This window comes from Triplophysa rosa, linkage group LG5 (assembly GCF_024868665.1).
Source record: "Triplophysa rosa linkage group LG5, Trosa_1v2, whole genome shotgun sequence".
Classification (NCBI taxonomy): domain Eukaryota; kingdom Metazoa; phylum Chordata; class Actinopteri; order Cypriniformes; family Nemacheilidae; genus Triplophysa; species Triplophysa rosa.
In genome coordinates this window covers 3,768,450-3,791,068 of record NC_079894.1, presented here as the reverse complement: position 1 = coordinate 3,791,068, position 22,619 = coordinate 3,768,450, and the positions used below count along the sequence as shown (strand labels likewise).

General features: G+C 38.7%; 2 protein-coding genes across 11 annotated transcripts in view; both read left to right on the top strand.

The window, feature by feature from the left end:
- Positions 1-5,784, top strand: part of rasal2 (RAS protein activator like 2) — an 82,087-nt gene extending 76,303 nt beyond the window's left edge. For 3 of the 9 annotated variants that reach the window (XM_057334946.1, XM_057334947.1, XM_057334945.1), the window contains exons 14-16: positions 1,368-1,570; positions 1,898-1,985; positions 4,424-5,781. In XM_057334946.1, the coding sequence (XP_057190929.1) occupies positions 1,368-1,570; positions 1,898-1,985; positions 4,424-4,591 (459 nt within the window). In that variant the 3' untranslated portion in view covers positions 4,592-5,781. Of the gene's footprint in view, positions 1-1,367; positions 1,571-1,897; positions 1,986-4,423 lie in introns of all 9 variants that reach the window. The other 6 variants (XM_057334942.1, XM_057334940.1, XM_057334941.1 and 3 more) reach the window with 3 other exon arrangements.
- Positions 5,785-9,740: 3,956 nt separating this feature from the next.
- On the top strand, positions 9,741-21,771 carry dhx9 (DEAH (Asp-Glu-Ala-His) box helicase 9). Of its 2 annotated transcripts, XM_057334948.1 has the most exons (28): positions 9,741-9,865; positions 10,107-10,227; positions 10,340-10,480; positions 10,557-10,665; positions 10,779-10,909; positions 11,002-11,150; positions 11,988-12,034; positions 13,223-13,359; positions 13,449-13,538; positions 13,643-13,804; positions 13,930-14,007; positions 14,090-14,281; positions 14,362-14,503; positions 14,894-14,976; positions 15,075-15,231; positions 15,322-15,422; positions 15,600-15,813; positions 16,231-16,325; positions 16,397-16,470; positions 16,570-16,722; positions 16,807-16,967; positions 17,040-17,151; positions 17,357-17,518; positions 17,636-17,763; positions 17,877-18,106; positions 19,561-19,676; positions 20,220-20,420; positions 20,546-21,771. In XM_057334948.1, exons 2-28 carry the CDS (start codon positions 10,117-10,119, stop codon positions 20,880-20,882), a joined length of 3,813 nt encoding a protein of 1,270 aa, XP_057190931.1. In that variant the 5' UTR covers positions 9,741-9,865; positions 10,107-10,116; the 3' UTR covers positions 20,883-21,771. The 2 variants fall into 2 exon arrangements, with proteins under 2 accessions (XP_057190931.1, XP_057190932.1); XM_057334949.1 differs by lacking the exons at positions 9,741-9,865; positions 10,107-10,227; positions 10,340-10,480; ... (1 more) ...; positions 10,779-10,909; positions 11,002-11,150 and adding an exon at positions 11,176-11,879.
- The last annotated feature ends 848 nt before the right edge of the window (positions 21,772-22,619 follow it).

The window sequence follows — 22,619 nt, the reverse complement described above, 5'->3', positions numbered from 1 at the left end:
TGTACTTTCTGGACCACCTGCTTGTCACTATCTGCATAGTAGCACCTTCCTCACGCAATATAAACACTGTAGGATATTTGTACTACACAACATTTTAATCTGCTTTTATTGCTTAATTAAACAAATAACATAAATAAAAAAAGGTAAACTTCATTTGTATGCATTTATGGTGAAATTACTGCATTTTTGTGTCAATTCGTGTTCATTTTGAGCATGATACGTGTGCTATCACTTTAAAACAGTCCGTGCTATACAGCAAAAATAGACTCGATGTACCGCATCGCATCTGCAACGGACGGACCGCACCGCATCCGCGTGCTGTGTGAATGATCTAATCCGTTAACATGGGCACGTGAAAAAATACGCTCCGCATACGCACACGGAGTATGTGTGAATCGGCTGTTAGTTTTTACACCTGCGTTTACAACGCATGTGACGTGCATTGTATAAAATCAGCTCTACAGTAAATACAGGGAAGTGAAATACAGGCAAAAAAAAATTGTGTATGAAATATATAGTATATGGTATTAGAAAACAACAACTACATTGGCTGTACAAACCATGCAAATGGTCATAAACTATATCAGAAAATCAAATATCAAAAAAGGGGTAATAATCAGAATGTCAAAATTATTGAATGTCAAAAACTGTATATTAACAATGATTTTTCTAAAATGTGAAAAAAATCTGAATTAGTAAGTGAGGAAGTGTTCAGTGTAACTAGTTACTAAGTAATTAGTTACTGTAATTTAATTACTTTTCCCTTGAAAAGTAAAGTAAGGGATTACTCTTATTTTCTGTAATTTAATTACAGTTACTTCTGATGTAATTAAACTAAATACTTTGTGTAATATGTGTGTGTGCAGAAGAGGAATTGACATCAAAATTCTCACATTTGTAATTAATAATAATACTTTATGTAGTTTTATATTATTTATTTGAATGAATTAAAAGAGCCGTCAACTCATCAAGGTTGATGTAGAATATAGAAAGTAATTAGTAATAAGTAATTAAATACTTTTTGAAGAGAGTAACTTGTACAGTAATCTAATTACATTATCGAATGTGTAATTAGTAACTAGTAATTCATTACTTTTTCAGAGTAACTTACCCAACACTGGAAGTGTTATAAACTTTTGACTGGTATAGTGTATATAATATAAATATAAATTTCTAACGTACATGGTACATTTTGGAATAATGCCATAAATACAGAAAAGCATTTACGTTTAGCATTAGTAACAAAAAATGTCAAGAATGCTCGACCATGCACAAGAGGTAATGGCAGATGCATGAAAAACAATGCATGTACCGATCGATCTCACATACTCTGTGAGAGGTTTTAGATGTTCTGCTTTTCACCTCAGTATGAACAGGAGATCTCAAAGCTAAAGGAGCGTCTGCGGGCATCTAGTCGGCGACTGGAGGAGTATGAGAGACGACTTCTGGCGCAGGAACAGCAGATGCAGAAGCTGCTTATGGAATACAAGACCCGACTGGAAGACAGCGAAGACCGTCTGCGGAGACAACAGGAAGAGAAAGACAGTCAGATGAAGGGTATTATCTCCAGGTAAGAGTGTGATCAAAAACTTCTATGTAGATCGCTTAAAGGCAGGGTAACCGGGCCGAGTACCAAAACAACCTTGTATCCAATCAGCAGTAAGGTGCACAGGACGGACATTAGCCGAGCCGAGCGCTGACGAAAGATGGGGGTAGGGGTGTGCTAAGAGAAATCAGACACCCCGCCTTTAAGTGTAATACTAGCAACATAATTATCAATAAATTAATCAAAATCATGTAATATCGCAATTTGTAAAAACTGCTACATTGTTTGCCTAATTCAGTTCTTATTGTAAAACCATATGAAATCTGACCATCTATATCTGTCTGTTGATAGGCTGATGGCAGTGGAGGAGGAATTGAAGCGAGATCATGCAGAAATGCAGGCGGTCATCGACGCCAAACAGAAGATCATTGATGCACAGGTATGGCAGATAACCGAACTAACCAGCCTGTTAAATGCAGGCTGCTATGCGTGTGTGTACTTCTGTAGTAGCCATGTCATACCTGTCTACATTTGTTTGAGGATCTAGTTTTGGCCGTGAAGTGCTCATTTGTGTGTGAGGTAAAGGCCTGTGTGTGCTGCACAGCGGTATGCCATGAACTCCCTGCTAAAGCTCAGATGGTATTAAAGCAGACAGGCTGCTGACTGGCTCATTGTCACTGTGTCCTACTGAATTCCAGGTCTCTAATGGAACTGAGGTAATACCAGCAGGCAAGTACAAGCTCCTGCGGAGCAGCTAGGCTTGTGTAAGCGCACCCCAATCCAACACCCATGCCTGGCCTGAACCTGCGCAACACTCAGTCCTCTAAGCCGTTATGACGGACAGAACAACAAAGCAAGGGTTGATGATCAAGAGCATCATTGTTTTGATTATGAAATGCAGTATGCTATTTGAGTTCAGTGTGCAGAGACAACTTGTAAGGCAGTCGTGACTCTGTCTTGTATACAAAATACAAAACATTCTATAGATGAAGAGTAAAGAAGGGACCCAAGCCATGTATAGGGACACAAATATTTTAAATACTTACAATAAGGTTGTATTTGTTCATGTTAGTTAATGCAATGGCTAACATAAACTAACAGTGAACAATATCGTTTTCAGCATAATGTCAATACAGTTCATTGTGCATTAACTAATGTTACAGCTTTTGATTTAAGGCTAAACTTAACATGAACAAAGATTAATACATTTGTAAAACAACACAATTTTGAAACTGCATTTGGGGCCACTAGTGGTGCAGAAACTACACTGTTAAGTAGGGATGTAACGATTCACTCAGCACACGATGCGATGCGAGTCACGATTCTGATCTCACGATGCGATTTATTCACGATTTATTTTTACAAAATGAGTTGAAACAAATTAGAAATGAACAACTTCCCTTGCATTATTTCTTAAATGCTTCACGTTTCTTTGTATAATTAAATAATGTTTTATTTCAAATAACAAAACTAAACTTCAATTTTATAACAAATTAATAATAGAAAAAGTCTCTTTAATATAAACAAACTAATACTGTCTGAGCTTTTCTTGGATTTTTTTGCATTTAAGAAATATCAGCATGTCCACGTTTAGATTTGCAGTGAAAATAGCGGCCCCTGCTGTTCAAAGAATGTATTGCGATTCAGTTCACACCTCAACCGATTTGAATCGTCACTCATTATAACCGATTTTCAACCGGCTCACATCCCTACTGTTAAGCATATTATGGCTGCATGATTTTGAAGAAAAATATGCAATAACGCAATATAGTAATGCTTAGTAACTTGTATTATTCGGTAATTGCATTACAAAAAATTGTGATATGCACATTTGCTATGTTTTGATACTTACTGCAGTCTGTATATGTTTGCATAAGCACTTTTATGCCACAGTCACCCAAGACTTTTCGTTCCATTAACTTCCATTCATACGTATGCAAATGCATTAGACCTAAAGCGCAAGCTCTGGCGAAAAACGCATTTCGCTGCATTCCAAAGGTCAAGTTTGATCAACTCTGACTGCAATTTTGTGTCATGTGACGACGTGTGACCACGGCATGACCTTTGTAGTTGGAGGAAATGCTAATAAGAAAATCGCAAAATATACATTTTTCGTGCAATACAGCTTTAAAATAACGAATACGGCAATGACGGTGCAAATACTTCGGAATACATGATGTGTAAATAAAAACCTCAATGTTTTTTTATCAACGGTTTTTCTGGCTGATACCCCTATACACAGTGCTCTGCATAAAATGTCTTATTCTGAAAGTCCAGCCGGTTTGATTATTTTTTTGAAGTTCTTTTCGGGAGTAGTGAACGTGCGTGCTCTTCTTTTTACAATGAAGCATGTTAAAGTGCTGTTTGAGGAATGTGTGTTGATAGGGAGCGCTCCTAGCAGATTCAGTACCTGGTGTCTGTGAGCTCTGCTGTAGCTTTTGGCTGCTTTTTACCCTTTCCTCTTCATTTTTTTGCCTGGTCACTTGTTCATTTCTCATGCTGCCTCCCTCCCAGCTCCCTAGTAGGTGTGCGGAAACAGATTTCCACTTTTTATTAAGGTCTTGCTATTACTTTAGTTCTGTTTAAGTTGTTTGTGCCGGGTTTCAGTTACTATTTACTAGCTTTTTTCCCTTTGCTCTTGTTTTTATAGCACCCATAATGATTCACTTGCTTGACTACTGTGAGACTGGCACAATGGGTGCCATTCATGTCATCTGTTATTTATTATCTTCGTATTGAAATGAAGATAGACTACATACTGGGGAAAATGTACATACCTGTATACTTTCTTTCTTTTTCTTTTCATTTTACAAAGATCCACTAACACCTCTTGTGTGGAACGTTGTCTGCAAATGTTGATGTCTCTGTCTCTTGCAGGAGAAGAGGATCAGCTCCCTGGATGCAGCTAACTCTCGACTCATGAGTGCCCTCACTCAGGTTAAAGAGCGCTACAGCATGCACAACCTCCGCAACGGCCTGTCGCCCACCAACCCTACAAAACTGTCCATCACTGAAAATGGAGAGTTCAAGAACAGCAGTTGCTGAATGGTGATCATGAACGTGATGCTCCAGGACAGGTCCGCTTCGAGATGGACCGAGCACCCAGATCACATACGTAGCTGGCGGCTAAATTGACTGACTACTGTATACATGCAATTGCAAGAAATGTTTGGTTATTAATGTATATAAACGTTATCTAATGTTTGGTTATGTACAGAAATGCTATACTGCTGAGAGGAGTGTTTTGAGAGTTGAGCGCAGAGTTCCGCGTCAGTGAGTTTGTGTTGTTGTTTTTTTAATACTGATTCACGCTTAAATGCAGATTTAAAAAGATTTTTAACTATTGCCTAAGATATATGAAGGAGATGTACATATCATAAATAGAAATGTTTTAAAAGAAACTGAAGAAAAGCACATGGGTATCGTGGGTCATAGTTGTAAATGTCCTCGAGTAGCAGAACCTGACAGGCAAAGACATGAGATTGAAAGGCAAGTTTATGCACTCGGTTTTCTAACACAACTTTTTCTATATTTTTTTATTATTTTATGTTATCGTCTTGTAAAAGGTGGTTATGGCTGAAATGACTGACTTTTAACTAAAAAGACAAAAGCGGCCACAGTTTAGTTACAAAGGACCCCCAGCATAATATTCAAGAAAGTACGACATGGTCTTTAATAATACACAAAATAAGACAACAGAACAAAGCAGTGGGTTGATGTATTAAAGTATTACATTGAATGAACAGATTCTTTGTACTGGATATTTGCTGCATCATCTAGAGGACTGTCACTTTAACTCAACATTTCTGTTTTATGTATCAGACCAGATTGCTGTGAAATCACCGATCTCTGTCTCACTGCCCTCTCTTGTTCTAGACGGCCTCACTGCCCTCCTTCTCATCCTCTATTGTTTGTCAGTTACTTCTGTTGAAAGTTGCCGTTTTCTCACCCTGTTCATATGAGCATCAATGTCTCCACAATGTTTGCTGTTCCTATGATATATTTGACAGTCAGTTGCAAAGTTCAGACACATTCAGAAGCATTGAATAAAATAGATTGTGGCCTCATCGATCATGTTGTCATGTGTGGTCTGAAACTACTTAGCTTTGATTCTTACACTGCCTTGGTACAGCATTTTGACAAAAATCACTATTGCACACTATGGAAGACAATTAAAAATGTATTTACATACACAATATTTGGATGTCAACTGATACAATAAACAACCAGAATGGAAGTAAACATAGAAAGTAAATTCAATTTTTTAACTGTGGAAGTAAATTTAGGTTTGTTTATATATATACTTTATAGTGCACTCATGTTTTCATTGAGGGAAAAAGCTGAATGTGTTTTTTGTGAATTTAAGAGCGCCACCTGCAGGGAGAATTAAACTCTTATTTCATGAAAAGCATATAAGAAAAAAACAAAACATCAAACGACCAAGAAGTGTATACTTTTTTATACTATAATTTTAGCTTTTATTTTTTATATTGTAATTTTAATTACATCAAATGAATAACATTTTAGCAAAACATCGGCTTCTACAAAATAAACAGAAAACAAAGGTATTTGTAATTATGAAGTTCTTACCAAAATATTTGCTTCTTCGAACACTGCCAAAATAAATGATTAATAGTAAACTTGATGGAACATTTCATATGAAAACCTCTTTCACTTTATTTGAGATGCAATGCTTATGAGGAATCATCCAAATTTTACTTTAATCAAAATATTTTTACACAAAGAATTAGTAACCGCAAGTGTACACCTTTGGATTGATGTAAGGAGCACAAGAAACTCTTTTTACACGCAGGGGCCAGTTGTTCAGAAGCAGAGGTGGACGAAGTACACAACTTCCTTACTTGAGTGAAAGTACAGATACTACTGGTCAAATATTACTCCACTACAAGTGAAAGTTGTAAAGACAGATTCTTACTTGAGTAAAAGTACAGAAGTACGTGCTTTTAAAAGTACTCAAGTATTAAAAGTAAATTTCCTTTATGTCAGTTGTGCATTGTTTTATTGTCGTATACCTTATGCCTCTGAAGCAACCTACTGAATACACCGAGTAGCTCACAGTATCAGTTGTATTAAAGGAGTAGTTCACTTCAAAATTTGCCCCCATTGACTTTCCATAGTAGTTTTTATTCCTACTATGGAAAGTCAATGGGGGCAAATTTTGCAGTGAGCAACTCCTTTAAGAGCTTTATATGTTTAGCACACATATGTTTAGTTTAGATATAATCCTGTATGATCATTTAGCCTAATTATCCTCATTAGCCCCCTAGGCCTATATGTATTTATGAGCAGTGTTCTTTTATTTTGTATATTCCCTTTACCAGTTTTAGCAGCAATTTACCAGTAAGTAGTAAGGTTCTTGTAAATAGTAAAGTGTAGAAGCCATGTGTTTGTTGGACTTATTACCATAATTTAACTACAAACATAAACTATAGCTAGTATAATAATGAATATAATGAAACTATGGTATGTTTAGTTGCTGTGGTTTTACTAAAGATTATTAATTGGAGTATGGTTCCTATATTTAGAAAATGGTAAATTTGTGGATACTGTGGTTTTAATGCAAATACCATCCCTGCTGAAAAAAAACAATGAATTTTTTAATTAGAATGAGATTTTTAAATTAAATTCCTCTTTGTAGTGTGTTTTGGGTTTTATTCCAATAGGATTTACCATCCCATCAATAGAATCCATCACATACAAGTAGACAACAAGTATCCATAGTACAATTCCCATTATAACCATTAAATCCATTACATTTTATGTTGTATTTTGGGCAGGGTTCTATTGTTTTTATTTCAACAGGAATACTTCAACTATAGTTACTTCAGTAAAAACATCATTCATTTTCCAAATCGCTTTAAATGATACAGCAGCAGATCAGAAGTTAACACACACGCGTAGCTCAAGGTGTATGTGATGCTTATTTACCGTTTAGCCGTTATGCCGATCATTTTCATGACAATGTTTCTACGATCTTTGACTGATCGTAACCCACAGATGATTACACCACACTTTAACGTGCCTTTTTCGTCTTTTATTCTTCTATTTGCCTTTTTAGAGCTCTATCAACGTTGTAGCAGCGCCTATACGTTTACATTAGTTTAGCGGGGAAGATCCCAGAGTTGCCAGATTTGCGTTAAAAAAATCTGCCAAATGGCCATTCAAAGCTTGCCGGAAAACCGCGAACTTAGACAAACTGAAATACTTGGCAACAGTAAAAGGTCCTGGAAGATCGCAAGCCAGATAAATTGCGCACACAGGAAACCCCGCTGCATAGAAACCATTTTCTACTTTTGGACCTTTTTATAAATGTAGTGGAGTAAAAAGTATGATATTTGTCTTTCAAATGTAGTGAAGTTAAAGTACAAGTACTCAGAAAAAATAATACTCAAGTAAAGTACAGATACTCAAAAAGTGTACTTAAGTACAGTACTCAGGTAAATTTACTTCGTTACTGTCCACCACTGTTCAGAAGTAATCAGATTGGATCAAATCTTAAAAATGTTAAAAGGCGAAAAATGGATTGTGAATTTGGATTAGATCACAATATCCAATCTATAGGTTTTGATCTGGATCAGATCGTCAGTTTGTGTTGTTCAAAGCCTTTTAGTGAGATTGGGGATATGTATGAGCCAGAAAAAAACAGGATTATACTGATCGAGAAGGGTGGATTTCAGGAACAAAAAAAACCTTGTTTTTTTTTAAACTGGTCAAAAATACAACATGTATACATAGACATATTTTGATTGTGCTTTTATTTTTGGTGCCATAAAATAATTTAAAAATGTAAAGTGTTTTTAATTACTGTTTGTAAACTACCTTGACACCATCAGTCATGAACCTGTCAAAAGTAGTTCTTTGCTGGCGAACGCAAGTCTCTCAGTAAAACACAACGCAAAACTTTTCTACACAGATATTATATTTTAATTTTGCTCTTGATAAGTGTACCTGTTAAAATAATAATATAATAGACATTCGGCTGCCTATTATGCTTTTCAGTAGCCTACAATAAAGGAAAAACGGTGTTGGTTCCAGAACAATAGTCCTAAACTTGCAAAATCCTTGCCTTGCAACTTGGTACAAGGGATAAATTATTTTGTTTTTTAAAGAATAAATACGAACAAATTCAGAATGATTGTATAGAAAAATCATACTTACTGAGCAGCTGTTTAGCCCAAATAATTCCCCTTTTAGACCAACTTTCGAAAAATGTTGTTTTTAACCCTTGTGTAATTATTTATGCAACTGGTACATTTAGGGGGAGAAACTGTTACTATATAAGTCCACGCAAGTAAAGCTTGTTTGTGGAAAACAGCGTTGAATGGGTGTTTTATTAATATCGTAATCACATTTCAGTAAGAATTCTATACCAAAGGATTAGGGTAGAGCTTACGTTCATTAAAACGGACTTTATTGCTGCGTCCCAATTCGCATACTTATACTATGCCCTTAAAGTATGTACTGCTTTTGTTAAGGAAAAGCATATACATTTTAGTGCGTAGCAAAACTGTATGGACGCACTGGGACGTACTAACGCGAAACGGAAGTGGCCGTTGTTGCCTAGACGACACTATGATCCTTAACTGTCACGAACATCAAAACACAGCTCTTCCTTGATTTAAGTATTTATTCATTCATTACTTTGTATGTATGGTTTACTGTATGCTTACATGTATTAATTTAGCGAAGCATTTATTTAATTCGATTAATGCACTAAACTCCGCCCTCTCGCGGTGAGTTGTGGGTAATATCAGCCGTTAAGTGTCCATGGATTCACACTTCGAATTTTCACAGGAAACAGTAGACCATCCGGGTACTTTGAGAATACTGATTTCAGCATACTATGATTTGGGACGTACTAATTATATTTTCGAATACTATTTAAGACGGAAAGTATCCTCGCCTGTGTACTGATTTATGATCCGTTCAAGACACCTCGGATTTATGATATTTCCCACCTCAACCCGGAAATAATTTCTGAAACGGCGCTCTTTAAATGTTAATAAATACTTAATGTGTAAACATAATGCTTTAATACAACTAACTCATTAATAACATTAATGTTTAAATGTTATGAAATACTTTTAGTGTTACTAAATGACGTTACTTGTGGGTTTGCAGTGGGAAATATCCCAGATCCGAGGTGTCGTTGGACTTCCTTTGGGGAGGGGCTTTGTGCAAGAACTGAACTACTTCCGGTTTTGTAGTGCGCGTATGCAGTTTTATGGAAAGTCTTGTCCAACGTACGCGTTTCTGTGAATAATATAATTGTTTTTTGCAAAGAAGGCTTGTTATCAGGTATGTACGGTGTAAAGAACGAATCGTTCGTGTTTGCTCGTTAGTATCTGTATATTGTTTAGTGTATATGACCGTCCGGTCGCTTCTTATACTACTAGCTAGCATTAGCGTTAGCGCGTTATTCATTGAGCCACTCTTAACGTTATCACCTATTTACATGTGTGGTTTCAGTTACGTTTGTTATCTAGATCTGTTATATTTTTATAAATGATTTTTAATCGTAACATTATTTTACGTGCAGGCCTTTAGCCATGGCGGACATTAAAAACTTTCTGTATGTCTGGTGTGGGAAAAAGAAGATGACGCCAAACTACGACATCCGAGCAGCTGGAAATAAAAACAGGCAAAAGTTCATGTGTGAGGTAAGGCAACAAATAACGTTAACTTGCCTGGTTTTATGCAGATGTATGGGATTATATCAAGGTTGTGTGTCTTGTAGCTGGAATACATAATAATGATGTGTTTTGTGTGAAGGTGCGAGTTGAGGGTTACAGTTATATCGGCATGGGAAACTCCACCAGCAAGAAGGATGCTCAGACCAATGCTGCCAGAGATTTTGTCAATTATCTTGTCCGGACAAAAGAGATCCATGCCAGTGAAGTTCCCTCTTTGGGGGTCAGTACAACAGTTTGTATTTATACACGTATTTTGTTTGGTATAGCAAAGATGTCACTGAATGTTTTGTGGATAGGTCAGTGTACCCGATGGAGGAAATGAAGATGGTGGGTTTGGAAATCTTCCGTCCAGTTGTCCACTGCCTCCACATCTGGCTGTGAAGGTTGAAGCGGGTCAAACGAATGGTACGTACAATATAACTGTAACAATGTATGTGGTATGCAAGTTATAAAATGGAGCGTGGGTGAGTGTGAAATGTGAATAAGGAGCTGTAAAGCTGATATTCTTTGTGTATTAGATCCTCAGGGTTCTGCACCTGTCCCAGGGGTCACAGGTTTGGGATACTCCGGCTTCAACAATGCCCAGTGGGAGCGAGGAGCAAATCTGCAGCAGTATTACTCAAAAAAGGAAGAACAGGATGACAAAGCGGTAGGTCCTCACTTTCAACAGAGTTTGCTATCATCTTTAACATCAGAATTCTGAAATTTGATCACTTTTTCTTCTCTATTGTCATCATCTAGACCTTTGAATCGGAAGAGGTCGATCTGAATGCTGGCCTTCATGGGAACTGGACTCTGGATAATGCAAAGGCCCGTCTGAACCAGTTCTTTCAGAAAGAGAAAAACCAAACAGACTACAAGTATAGCCAAGTGGGACCTGATCACAACAGGTCAGGACGGTCCCATCAAATAAATCCATTTACTACAACATGCTTGTTTTCATCCTTCTAGCTTTCATTCAGTCTGTTTCACTTGCGTAAGGTGTGTTTATATATATGTATATATATATATATATTGAGGGTTTGTTTTTCTGCTGGACTGAAGCCAATGAGAGAGAGAGAGAACTCCTTGATGTGCATCTAACCTCCAGGAGATCTCAGAGAATGTAAAGAAAAGGCCTCCTCCTGAAAGTTTCCTTAGTGGATCAACAATGCCATATACAATGTGAATCTCGCAAAACTTGTCAAGAACTATCCGGATCATATTTCATCCTAAAATTTTAATGAAAAACTATAAGTGTTGTGTCACATTGAAAATAGAAATGGTTCTGTGCTTTTGGTGTAATCTAGGAAATGTGATCTGGACGTGTTTTGAGATTCACACATTCAGTATATGCAGTCTATAGGGAGGACAACAGAGATGCCAGAAATCCCAACCTTACATGGGGACAAACATGTGACACGTCTTAGGCTGCACTAAGCGGTCACATGGTGAAGTCTGTGATTGGTCGAATTGGAGGTGGGAGAGGAATATTAATGTCTGGTTGTGATTTCTGGTGTCACTCGTCCATCAGGGGTTGAGGCCTTCATGACCTAGAGAGGAATTAACTCCCAGTTTTGAAGTCTGGCAGGAAAACAAACCTGGTCATCCCCTCTGCTCTCGTGCTGATCAGTGAAGAGGTCAGTTTGTGATGTGTTATATTTAACATGGTTTCTGATCTTCTGAAGACGTCTGCGGGAGGAATCCTATGTGTGGACATTTTGATTTTCTATCTTGCTCTGTTTTAGGAGTTTTATTGCCGAGATGACAATCTTTGTAAGACAACTCGGAAGAAGTAAGTTTTCATTTATAGCGGTCTTCTTAAAGGAATAGTTCACCCCTGAATGAATTTGATTTCATTCTTTACTCGCTTTCATGCAATCATAGGTGCATATGGCTTCACCCGAACATAATTTGAGTAGTTTTAAAAAATATTTTTAATAGGTTTGTTATGTCTTTGCATAGAGACCTATTTTAGAAGATTTGAAAAGCACATATATGATCATTAAAGTAATCCAGAGGGTCTTCTGAAGCCAAATGCTACGTTTGCAATATATTTATCCGAGCTAGATCACAATAGATTTTGAACATGTACGGTGATTCTCACGAAATCTTCAATTCAAGATATCAAACATGATTTTCTTAAAAACACAAGTTTCCTTTTCATTAAACAAAAAAAACAAGGTATGATGTGTTTAAAATCATTCATTTTAAAAAAAACCTTTTCCTGACAGTTTCACACAATTTTGGACATTTTTTTACAATAAAATCCTTCAATCTAATTTTCGTAACTATTCAAAACTGTCAATCCCATTGCATGTTGTGTGAAAAAAAAAGCGAAGCCATGATGCCTGAGCAAGTTTTTATTAGTCATACATCATTGGACTTATATGGACAATTATACACATACAATTGTTTTAGATGTGGAATACTACCTGTCTTGGTAATGAGAATCAGAAAAGCCGTGTGCGCAGAGTGACAAGACAATATTACATTTTTAACTACAGAAATTTAAAGTAACCTGTTAACTATTTGAAAGATACTGCTAGATGTGTTTCTCCAACCAAACTTAACGTAAATGTCTTTGTGTGTGTTAACAGAATATCAGCCGTGGACACTTGTGATTTTCACTATATCTTAATTTTTTTATACCTGAATATTCTGTGAATTTTTTTGTTGTTGTAATTTTGAGAACAAGAATATTGTCATTTGAATCTGTTTAAATTACAACATATAATGCACTCAGACAAATTGCGACGTGTATTGAGAATTTCAGCAGATAAACCAATTAAATACAAAAATAATTTGTTCCTATGTTAGAAGTATGCTTTGTGTAAGGTAGAGAACAGTAATGTTTATCATGATCATTTTTTTGTTACCCAAATGTGTTTTATAATTCAATTCTTCGGCGATGTTCCGGTGGTTTTAAGAAAATGACCCGTAGATGAGAGGATGATGTAACGCCGCCTTTTATCTTGTTCAGAGGTTGTTGCTCGTGAACACGGCTCCACCAAGAAACTAGCTGCCCAGTCTTGTGCGCTGTCTCTGGTCCGTCAGCTCTACCATTTAGGAGTCATTGAAGCCTACACAGGGCAGACCAAGAAAAAAGATGGAGAAACTGTAAGTACAGCCGCTCAAATCCATAAATATTCAAGTCCTGTGTTGTTGCCGACTCCACTAACTCCCTGTTGTCATTACCGGCATGGCAGGTGGAAGTATATGAAGTGAACCTTAGCGACGATCTACCACATCAGCTTACCAGAGTTGTGCAGGAACTTGGAATCCAAATCCCTCCGCCTGTAAGTTCCGGAGGGACGGAGCGGCTGCGTGAGTTCAGCATTCAGTATTGCAAGCCGAGCGTGCGGTGCATTAAAGAACTTGTGTCGTGTGTCCCGCTTTTTAGCCTCAGGATCCCAACACTCCGGTGTCTCTGATTCAAGGGAAGTTAGCTCAGTTTGAGCCTTCACAGAGGCAGAACACTGAAGGCGTGGTGCCGTGGTCTCCCCCGCAGATCAACTGGAACCCCTGGACCAGCAGCAACATTGATGAAGGACCGCTGGCATTTGTGAGTCTGAAGATGACCATTTGACTGCTAATGTTTCCTGTTTAAATTGAGCATTTGTGGAGCACCTTGCTCATTTCAGTATCGCTTGCATTGCTTTAATGTTTTGATGTCTGACTGGTTTTCAGTGCACACCGGAACAGATCAACATGGACCTGCTGAATGAACTCAACTATCAACTGCAGGAGGACAAGAATCTGCAGACGGTGAGCTAAAAACCCGTCGCCGGTTTTGAAGTCAAATTCGGGTCTTCTGAAGTCAACTAGATGCACATTCTTTCTGCGACAGATTCTAAGTGAAAGAAGTCAGCTGCCTGTCAAGAACTTTGAGAAAGAAATCATGTCCGCCGTTCACAATAACCCGGTTGTCATCATCCGTGGAGCCACCGGCTGTGGAAAGACCACCCAAGTCCCTCAGTACATATTGGATGAGTTCATCCACAGAGGGAATGCATCTGACTGCAATATCGTCGTAACTCAGGTGAGACCGTCGCAGGGGGGTTTGTGTTGTCTGTCAACGTGAGGAGATCTGTGACTAACCGCTGACACTCATCCTGTTAGCCGAGACGCATCAGTGCTGTGTCCGTGTCGGAACGCGTGTCCTTTGAAAGAGCAGAAGAGGTGGGGAAGAGCTGTGGGTACAGCGTGCGTTTCGAGTCGATGCTTCCCAGACCTCACGCCAGCATTCTCTTCTGCACTGTCGGTACGTGCCACCTCTTTCGTGATCCTATTGAGAGGATTGTTTAATGCAGTGGTTCTCAAACCTTTTTGTTGTAAGGCCCCCTTTGTGTAGAGTGCATTGCTTAGCGGCCCCCCAAATAAAGACTTATAATCTTAAACTTAAAATTTTAATTAAACCAAGAAAATATTCAGTTAAACAATGCTAAAACATCAATTCTTTTGGTTGGTGGCATTGTTTTTCTGATGTTTGATTGCACAAAATTTATGATAAATATCTATATTTCTAAAATGCCACAAAATCTGTGGCCCCCCTGGAACCATCTTGGGGCCCCCCAGGAGGCCACGGCCCCCAGTTTGAGAACCACTGGTTTAATGTGACAGACCGTAAACAAGCTATTTCTGTTTATTACAGGGGTGTTGCTAAGGAAGCTGGAATCTGGTATCCGTGGCATCAGTCATGTGATTGTGGATGAAATCCATGAGAGGGACCTGAATGTAAGTCTCTAGTGTTTTGAGTCATTCCGATTTCTCTGGACTGGACGTATGTCTTATAACTGGTCATCATTTCTCACAATTTTATGATGTCTCTCCAGTCTGATTTCTTATTGGTGGTGTTAAGAGATGTGGTCCAGACCTACCCTGATGTGCGCATCATCCTCATGTCCGCCACCATTGACACCACCATGTTTAGGGAATATTTCTTTAACTGTCCTGTCATTGAGGTGCATGGACGCGCACATCCTGTACAAGGTGAGGAAACACATTTTTTTCATATTGATGTAACGGCTATAATACAGAACAGTGAGATCGTTTCAACAACCTGTTCATTTTTTCCCCCAGAGTATTTTTTGGAGGACTGCATTCAGATGACCCAGTTTATACCACCACCGATGGACAGGAAGAGGAAAGATAAAGATGAGGATGGAGGAGTAGACGAGGAGGTATGTGCTGATAAATCCAGCTTAAGTTTTCATTGATGCACTCATGCACGTACATATTTTTAGGCATCATGTGTGTATGTGATCACCCATTAAACCAAAACAAATCCACACAGCATCAAAAACTGCTCGGTAGTTCAGCCTTCAACCTTGAAGTACTCAGTCCTGTTTTTTGTTCAGGTCAACTGTAATGTTATCTGTGGACCCGACTATTCTCCTGAAACCAAGCGGGCTATGGCTCAGCTGAATGAGAAGGAAACTCCCTTTGAGCTGATCGAGGCTTTGCTGAAGTACATCGAAACGTTGAAAGTGGCCGGGGCGGTGCTGGTCTTCCTTCCAGGCTGGAACCTCATCTGTTCCATGCAGAAACATCTGGAAATGAGCGCGCACTTCGGTCTGTTGTTTACCAATACTCTGCTTCTACTCAAATATGAAAATGCTGTCATCATCTGCTCGACCCTCTTGCTATTTCAAACCTCTATGACTCGTTTTTCTGCAGAACACAAACGATATTTTGAGGAATGGTACGGTGGTACCCACTTACTTGTATTGTATGGGCACAAAACCAATGCAAGTCAATGGGTAGAGCCGTTGTTTGGTCACCAACATTCTTCAAAATATCTTTTGTGTTCCGCTGAAGAAAGAAAGTCATGCAGGTTTGAAACGACAAGAGGGTGAGGAAACCATGACAACGTTTTCATTTTGGGGCGAACTATCACTTTAAGCTTGCACGCATGATCTCACTAACTTCAGTTCGTTCGTGCAGATGTTTTGACACGGCCTGTGATTCCTCGTCTTGGTTTTCTTTTAGGTAGTCGTCAGTACAGAATCCTGCCCCTTCACTCTCAAATCCCAAGAGAGGAACAGAGGAGAGTGTTCGAGCCTGTTCCTGATGATGTCACTAAGGTCTGTAGGTTTTGAATTTCCACATGATTGCATTTTGAAACATTTGAAACGAATTTACAATCACCTCCCAGGTCATTTTGTCCACCAACATTGCGGAGACCAGCATCACCATCAACGATGTAGTCTATGTCATCGACTCCTGCAAGTAAGCGATTTATTTGACTGCGTTTCACAACACTAGAAAAGAATCTTTATTGAGGTATTCGATGTTTTTCTCACTGTTTGATGTTAATGTGTCACACAGGCAAAAAGTAAAGTTGTTCACCTCTCATAACAACATGACAAACTATGCCACGGTATGGGCCTCCAAGACTAACCTCGAGCAGAGGAAGGGACGTGCCGGTAGAGTCAGACCTGGCTTCTGTTTTCACCTGTGCAGCAAGGCTCGCTTTGAAAAGTGAGCTTTTACCTGTTTCAGTATATATAAAAATGCTTCAAAAAACGGAATCGGAAGCGAGTTGACATTTGCATTGACTTGCAGGCTAGAGACCCACATGACTCCAGAGATCTTCCGCACTCCGCTGCACGAGGTGGCCCTGAGCATTAAACTGCTGAGACTGGGAGCCATCGGCCAATTCCTGTCCAAAGCCATCGAGCCTCCTCCCTTGGATGCTGTTATTGAAGCCGAACATACACTCCGAGGTGCACATTCTGATATGTTTGCAGAAATGATTTGTTGAAGAGTAAAGTAAACACGCGTGTCTTGCTCCACAGAGCTGGATGCTCTGGACTCTAATGATGAGCTGACTCCACTGGGACGCATTCTAGCCAAACTGCCCATTGAACCCCGTCTGGGAAAGATGATGATTATGGGATGCATCTTAAAGTAAGTTTATTTGTTCAGCCTTGGCTGTTGAGGTGATTCTCAGAAACACTTACTGGAACTGAAACAGGAAGTGCATCTGGACCAGTGTTATGTGAATAGTAAAATGTTCTGCTCTAATGCATATTTAAAAAAGCATGTTATGTTTGTTTATTTTGTCAATTGATATCTTTGTGTTGCTGTGTGTATATGTTGATGTTATGTGTAGTGTTGGGGATGCGGCATGCACCATCTCTGCAGCAGCTTGTTTCCCCGAGCCATTCATCAGCGAGGGCAAGCGTCTCGGATTTGTTCATAGAAACTTCGCTGGCACACGTTTCTCTGACCACGTGGCCTTACTTTCTGTTTTCCAGGCCTGGGATGAAGTCAGGTGGGTCAGGAGATTGCAGTACTACTTTTATATTGCTTGCTTGTTTTGGGTTTTTTTTATTTCTGGACAGGCGTTTTCTTAACATCACGTTTTCTTTTTGTCTTGTGTTGCTTTCAGGATGGGGGGTGAGGACGCAGAGATCCGGTTTTGCGAACACAAGAGGCTGAACATGCCTACGTTGAGAATGACATGGGAGGCCAAAGTTCAGCTGAAAGATATCCTTGTTAATGAGGGCTTCCCTGAAGGTAAGGCAATGCTTTTAAAAACACTTTAATGTGCAATAAATTGCAGGACTACTCCAAAGTTAAAAGATGCTCAATTTCTTCAAGTTGATTTTTATCTTTCCTCCATTGTTTAGAGTGCCTCATGAATCAAACGTTTAACAACGTGGGACCGGACAATAACTTGGATGTGGTCATCTCTCTCCTAACCTTTGGCTCCTACCCCAACGTGTGTTACCACAAAGAGAAAAGGAAGATCTTGACTACGGAGGGACGAAATGCCCTCATTCACAAATCCTCCGTCAACTGTCCTTTCAGCAGCCAGGACATGAAATACCCATCTCCTTTCTTTGTCTTTGGGGAAAAGGTTGGTTTTAAAATCTCGCTTTAAAGGGATACTCCACCCAAAAATAAAAATACTGTCATCATTTACTCGCCCGCAAGTTGTTCCAAATCTGTATACATTTAAAGAGAGATAAGTGAAAAAATGTAAGCAATTAACATTTCTGGGGCACCATTGACTATCGTTTTTATTTTTTCTATTATGGTAGTCAATGGTGCCCCAGAAAAGCCAGTTGCTAACATTTTTCTAAACGTCTTTCTTTGTGTTTAACAGAACAAAGACATTTATACAGGTTTGGAACAACTTGAGGTTGAGTAATTCATGACACAATTTTTTCGTTTTTGGAGGAGAATCTTTGTCAATTCAATGTCGAAATATACGTAAGGGATAATCCACGGCTAGCCGTGCATTATAGGATACGTGGAGGCCACGTGTCGGGTGGTTGCTAGGGGTGTGATGATTAATCGTGCGATTCTTATGCTCAGTTTCTCAATGAATTACGGTTAAATGCCGCCACATCGGAAAGCCAGAGGGCGCTCTCGAGCAGTGACTTTACACGCATTGTTCCAGGAAATGCCAATAGGCATATTTTACCACTGTTCTTCAAACCTTTTCAGGTATTTTCATGATAATGAAGTATATTTATAGTGATGATGTTTGACGAGTGTTGCTTTTCAAATGCACGTTATAAACGACTCAATCTCGTAGTGATTTTAGATCGAGCAGTACTTCCTACTGATCAAAGAGCCGTAGTTCACGGAAGAGCTGTGCATAAAACACAGAATTGAAGCCTTTGCGATTTCAGAATCGCCCTAGACGGGTATAATTTGTGTGAATTGCGATACAAATCGTCACAGCCCTAGTGGTTGCCTCTGCGAAGTGCAATAAAATCCTAGCTGTGGATTATCCCGCTCATACCATGGTCCTTCACCAAGTTAAAGTGATACTTCACTAAGTGATACTAATGCTTGTAACCAAAAAGATCTCAACACCCATTGACTCCCATAGTAGGAAAAATAACTTTATTTTTTGTTCTGTTGAACACAAAAGAAGACAATTTTAATAACGTAGGACAGCAAACAGTTTTGGGGCACTTTTGACTACCATTGTATTTTTTCCTACTATGGGAGTCAATGGGGGGCAAAATCTGTCTGGTTGTAAGCATTCTTCCAAATATCTTTCTCTGTGTTCATAAGAACAAAGACATTTATACAGATTTGCAACAACTCGAAGGCGAGTAAATGATGACAGAATTTTCATTTTTGGGTGAAGTGTCCCTTCAAAGCTGTTGTTGATGTTTACATCAGTGTCATTTTTGATCAGACAAGTGAAAATGACAGTTATTTTCATCAGTTAATCTCAAACTGACTGGAACTACCTGTGCATTAAACGGTTTTAATGCACACCTTCCAGCCAATCAGAATCAAGTATTCAACAGACCATGGTATAATTATTTGTATTCGCTTTTGTAATTGCAGATCCGAACCCGAGCTATCTCTGCTAAAGGAATGACTCTTGTCAGTCCTCTGCAGCTCATTCTGTTTGGCTCGAAGAAGATCACATCCAATGGAGATATTGTTGAACTTGATGAGTGGTATGTGTTTCTTAAAGCTTAACCACAAAGTGTTTCAGGAGCACAGTTGCCTATTCGGCAGGTACATTTTGACAAAGCTTCAGCCACGATCAATAATGCCAGGTGCAGAATTGTTGTTGTAAATTTCAGTTTTGAAGTTAAAGGGACACTTCACCCAAAAATGAAAATTCTGTCATCATTTACTCGCCTTCGAGTTGTTCCAAATGTGTATAAATGTCTTTGTTCTTATGAACCCAGAGAAAGATATTTGGAAGAATGCTTTTAACCAAACAGATCTTGCCCCCCATTGACTCCCATAGTAGGAAATATACTATATATTATTTTTATTGTTCTGTTGAACACAAAAGACATTTTGAAGAATGTAGGACAGCAAACCATTCTGGGGCACTTTTGACTACCAATGTTTTTTTTTCCTACTATGGTAGTTGTGTTCATCAGAACTATCCCTTTAAAAGTGTTTCTTAAAGATAGAGCCCATTATTATTTAAAGTAAACTAAAAGTGCTTAAAACTTGTTCATCAATAGAAATCTTTTCGTGTGTAGGATCAAGTTCAGGATTCACCATGATGTAGCGGCTGGTGTGGTGGCGCTGAGGGCAGCTTTTGAAGCCCTGGTTGTGGAGGTGACCAAAGACCCAGAATACATCAGAAAATTGGATCCTACCAATGAGCATTTGCTGAATGTCATGCGGCTTGTGTCTAGACCCTCTTCAGCGGGTATAAACCTCATGGCCAATAACCCACGGTAAGAAAATCAAAGCCATGCATTTCAATGTTTTTCTTTTAGGTGTGAATGAATGCCTTTAGAATTAGAGATAATCTTGTATAATTATGTGTAACTATGTGTCGACCTTCATCTCTGTTTTACAGCTTTGGAGATGGTCCACGACCACCCAAGATGGCTCGTATGGATTTTGGAGGCGGTGGAGGCTACGGGGGCCGTGGAGGAGGATACAGAGGAGGTGGTGGTGGTGGTGGAAACTGGTCTGGTGGAGGATACAGAGGGGGTGGAGGATATCAGGGTGGAAGAGGAGGTGGAGGATATCAGGGTGGAAGAGGAGGCTACCAGGGTGGCGGGGGCGGCTATAGAGGGTCAGGAGGGTATCGTGGCGGGGGTGGATATGGGGGAGGTGGAGGGTATGGAGGAGGAGGAGGGTTCAGAGGTGGCCGGGGGGGAAACAGGGGTGGTTATAGAGGTGGCCTTTAAAGCTGTCTGTCTGAGCATGAGTCCATGGATGTAACTTGTCTTTAGTTGCTATAAAACCAGTTGACTGTCATAGTGGCAGTTTACAGATATTTTGTGGTTAAACATGAATGCTAATTTGTAAGCAACCACATTTGTGTGTACTTTCTTTATTTTGTTTTGCTGGTTCTATGATGTAAAGTTGTCAAACGTGCTGCATTTCAATAAAATAATTCCTCTAGTTAAATGTTTTCTGAATAGTTTGTGACAGTTTTATTTTTGTTGACTCGAGCAAGTGACTGCACGTCCTGGGCTGCTTTTAGTCAATGTTTAGCCTGTGCATGGGGTTGTCATGGATGAGATAGTGACAGGTGTACACAAATGTTCTTCATATTAGTCAGACATTAACCTACAAATAATGTTTTCATGTTATGAAATAAGTGCAGAACTTTTTAGGACATCTGAAACTACAAATATATATTTTTTGTCCGTTTCTTTGATGATTGTATCAGCAATCAGCATTACACCTACGGCTCATTCCTATTATTTGGTGCCATTTGAGTCCCCAAGACATATGTGGAATATTTTGTTTAAAAATGAGATTATAATAAAACTTGTCTTAGATAATTAATATGTACTCAGAAGCAGACAAGGATCAGAGTAAGTTTTTTCAACATTCAAATGGTTCACTGATGTGCTAAAGCATAACATGTCCTCTCTGTTACGCTTAGAGGAAACAATATTTTTTGTAATCTTGAGAAATATGGTTATTAAACATGTTAAAAATCTTCCTCTGAAGTCACCATGTGCTAGCGTGTTGTTCACCAACCATATGTGTCGAAATGGCAGAGTTTAGCATAAAATGTCACTCCTGTTATTTACAACCTGTTACGTTGTGTCCACCCTGTTCACAGTGTTTTTTAAATTAATTAAATAAAATCAACATATATGTTTTACTGGTTACTTGTAAGGACTGAATGGGCAAAATGAGGTCACCTAAAAACGGGACTAAATTACATTCAAGTCCCTTTTTAGAAATGCATTAAAATTACAATGTGGCATAAAATATTACGGCTTTTTTAGATAATACTTGTTTAGTAATACTTCATTGAAATGCAGTTGCAGGGTAAAGTGAGGGAAATTTTAGGGCATTTAAAAAATGTAAATATTATACAGTAACTATTCATTCTTAACACTTACAAAAAGGAGATTAGAATGTCCTGTAACAGGAGGCACATTTGGCCTGTGTCATGGTATAACAAATCTGGTAAAAATGACTACATCATATCCTTAGCTGGACCAGTAAATTTATCCTATAGTCTTATAAGCCCTCCTTCAACTGAAATGATAAAATTATGGAAAGTTTAGCATTTTGGGGGGGGGCGGAATTTACACCGAATATGAACCCTACTTTTAAACATGGCTTGATACAGTTGTCTGTTATTGATATGATTTTTTATAGTCTGGGCTTTGATCTGGGCTTTCAGGGGTCTATTCTGGATCTTAAGGGTCTATCTGAAAAAAAATCTCACGTGAAGGGCAGTTCACCCAGGGCAGTGTTTCTTATTTTTAATGTACTTTCTAATAATCTTCCAAGATGTACAATATTTTATTGTCAAAAAGGTTGAGACGAAGTGTTCTGACGTCAGTTAAGACCAAACCCTCTCATGTCACAGTAAGTGTAGGTCTGTAATGTGTTTTAATAAAGAGCTGTTGAAGTCAGCATTATACTTTATTGAGAACTGATGACAGATCCAACGT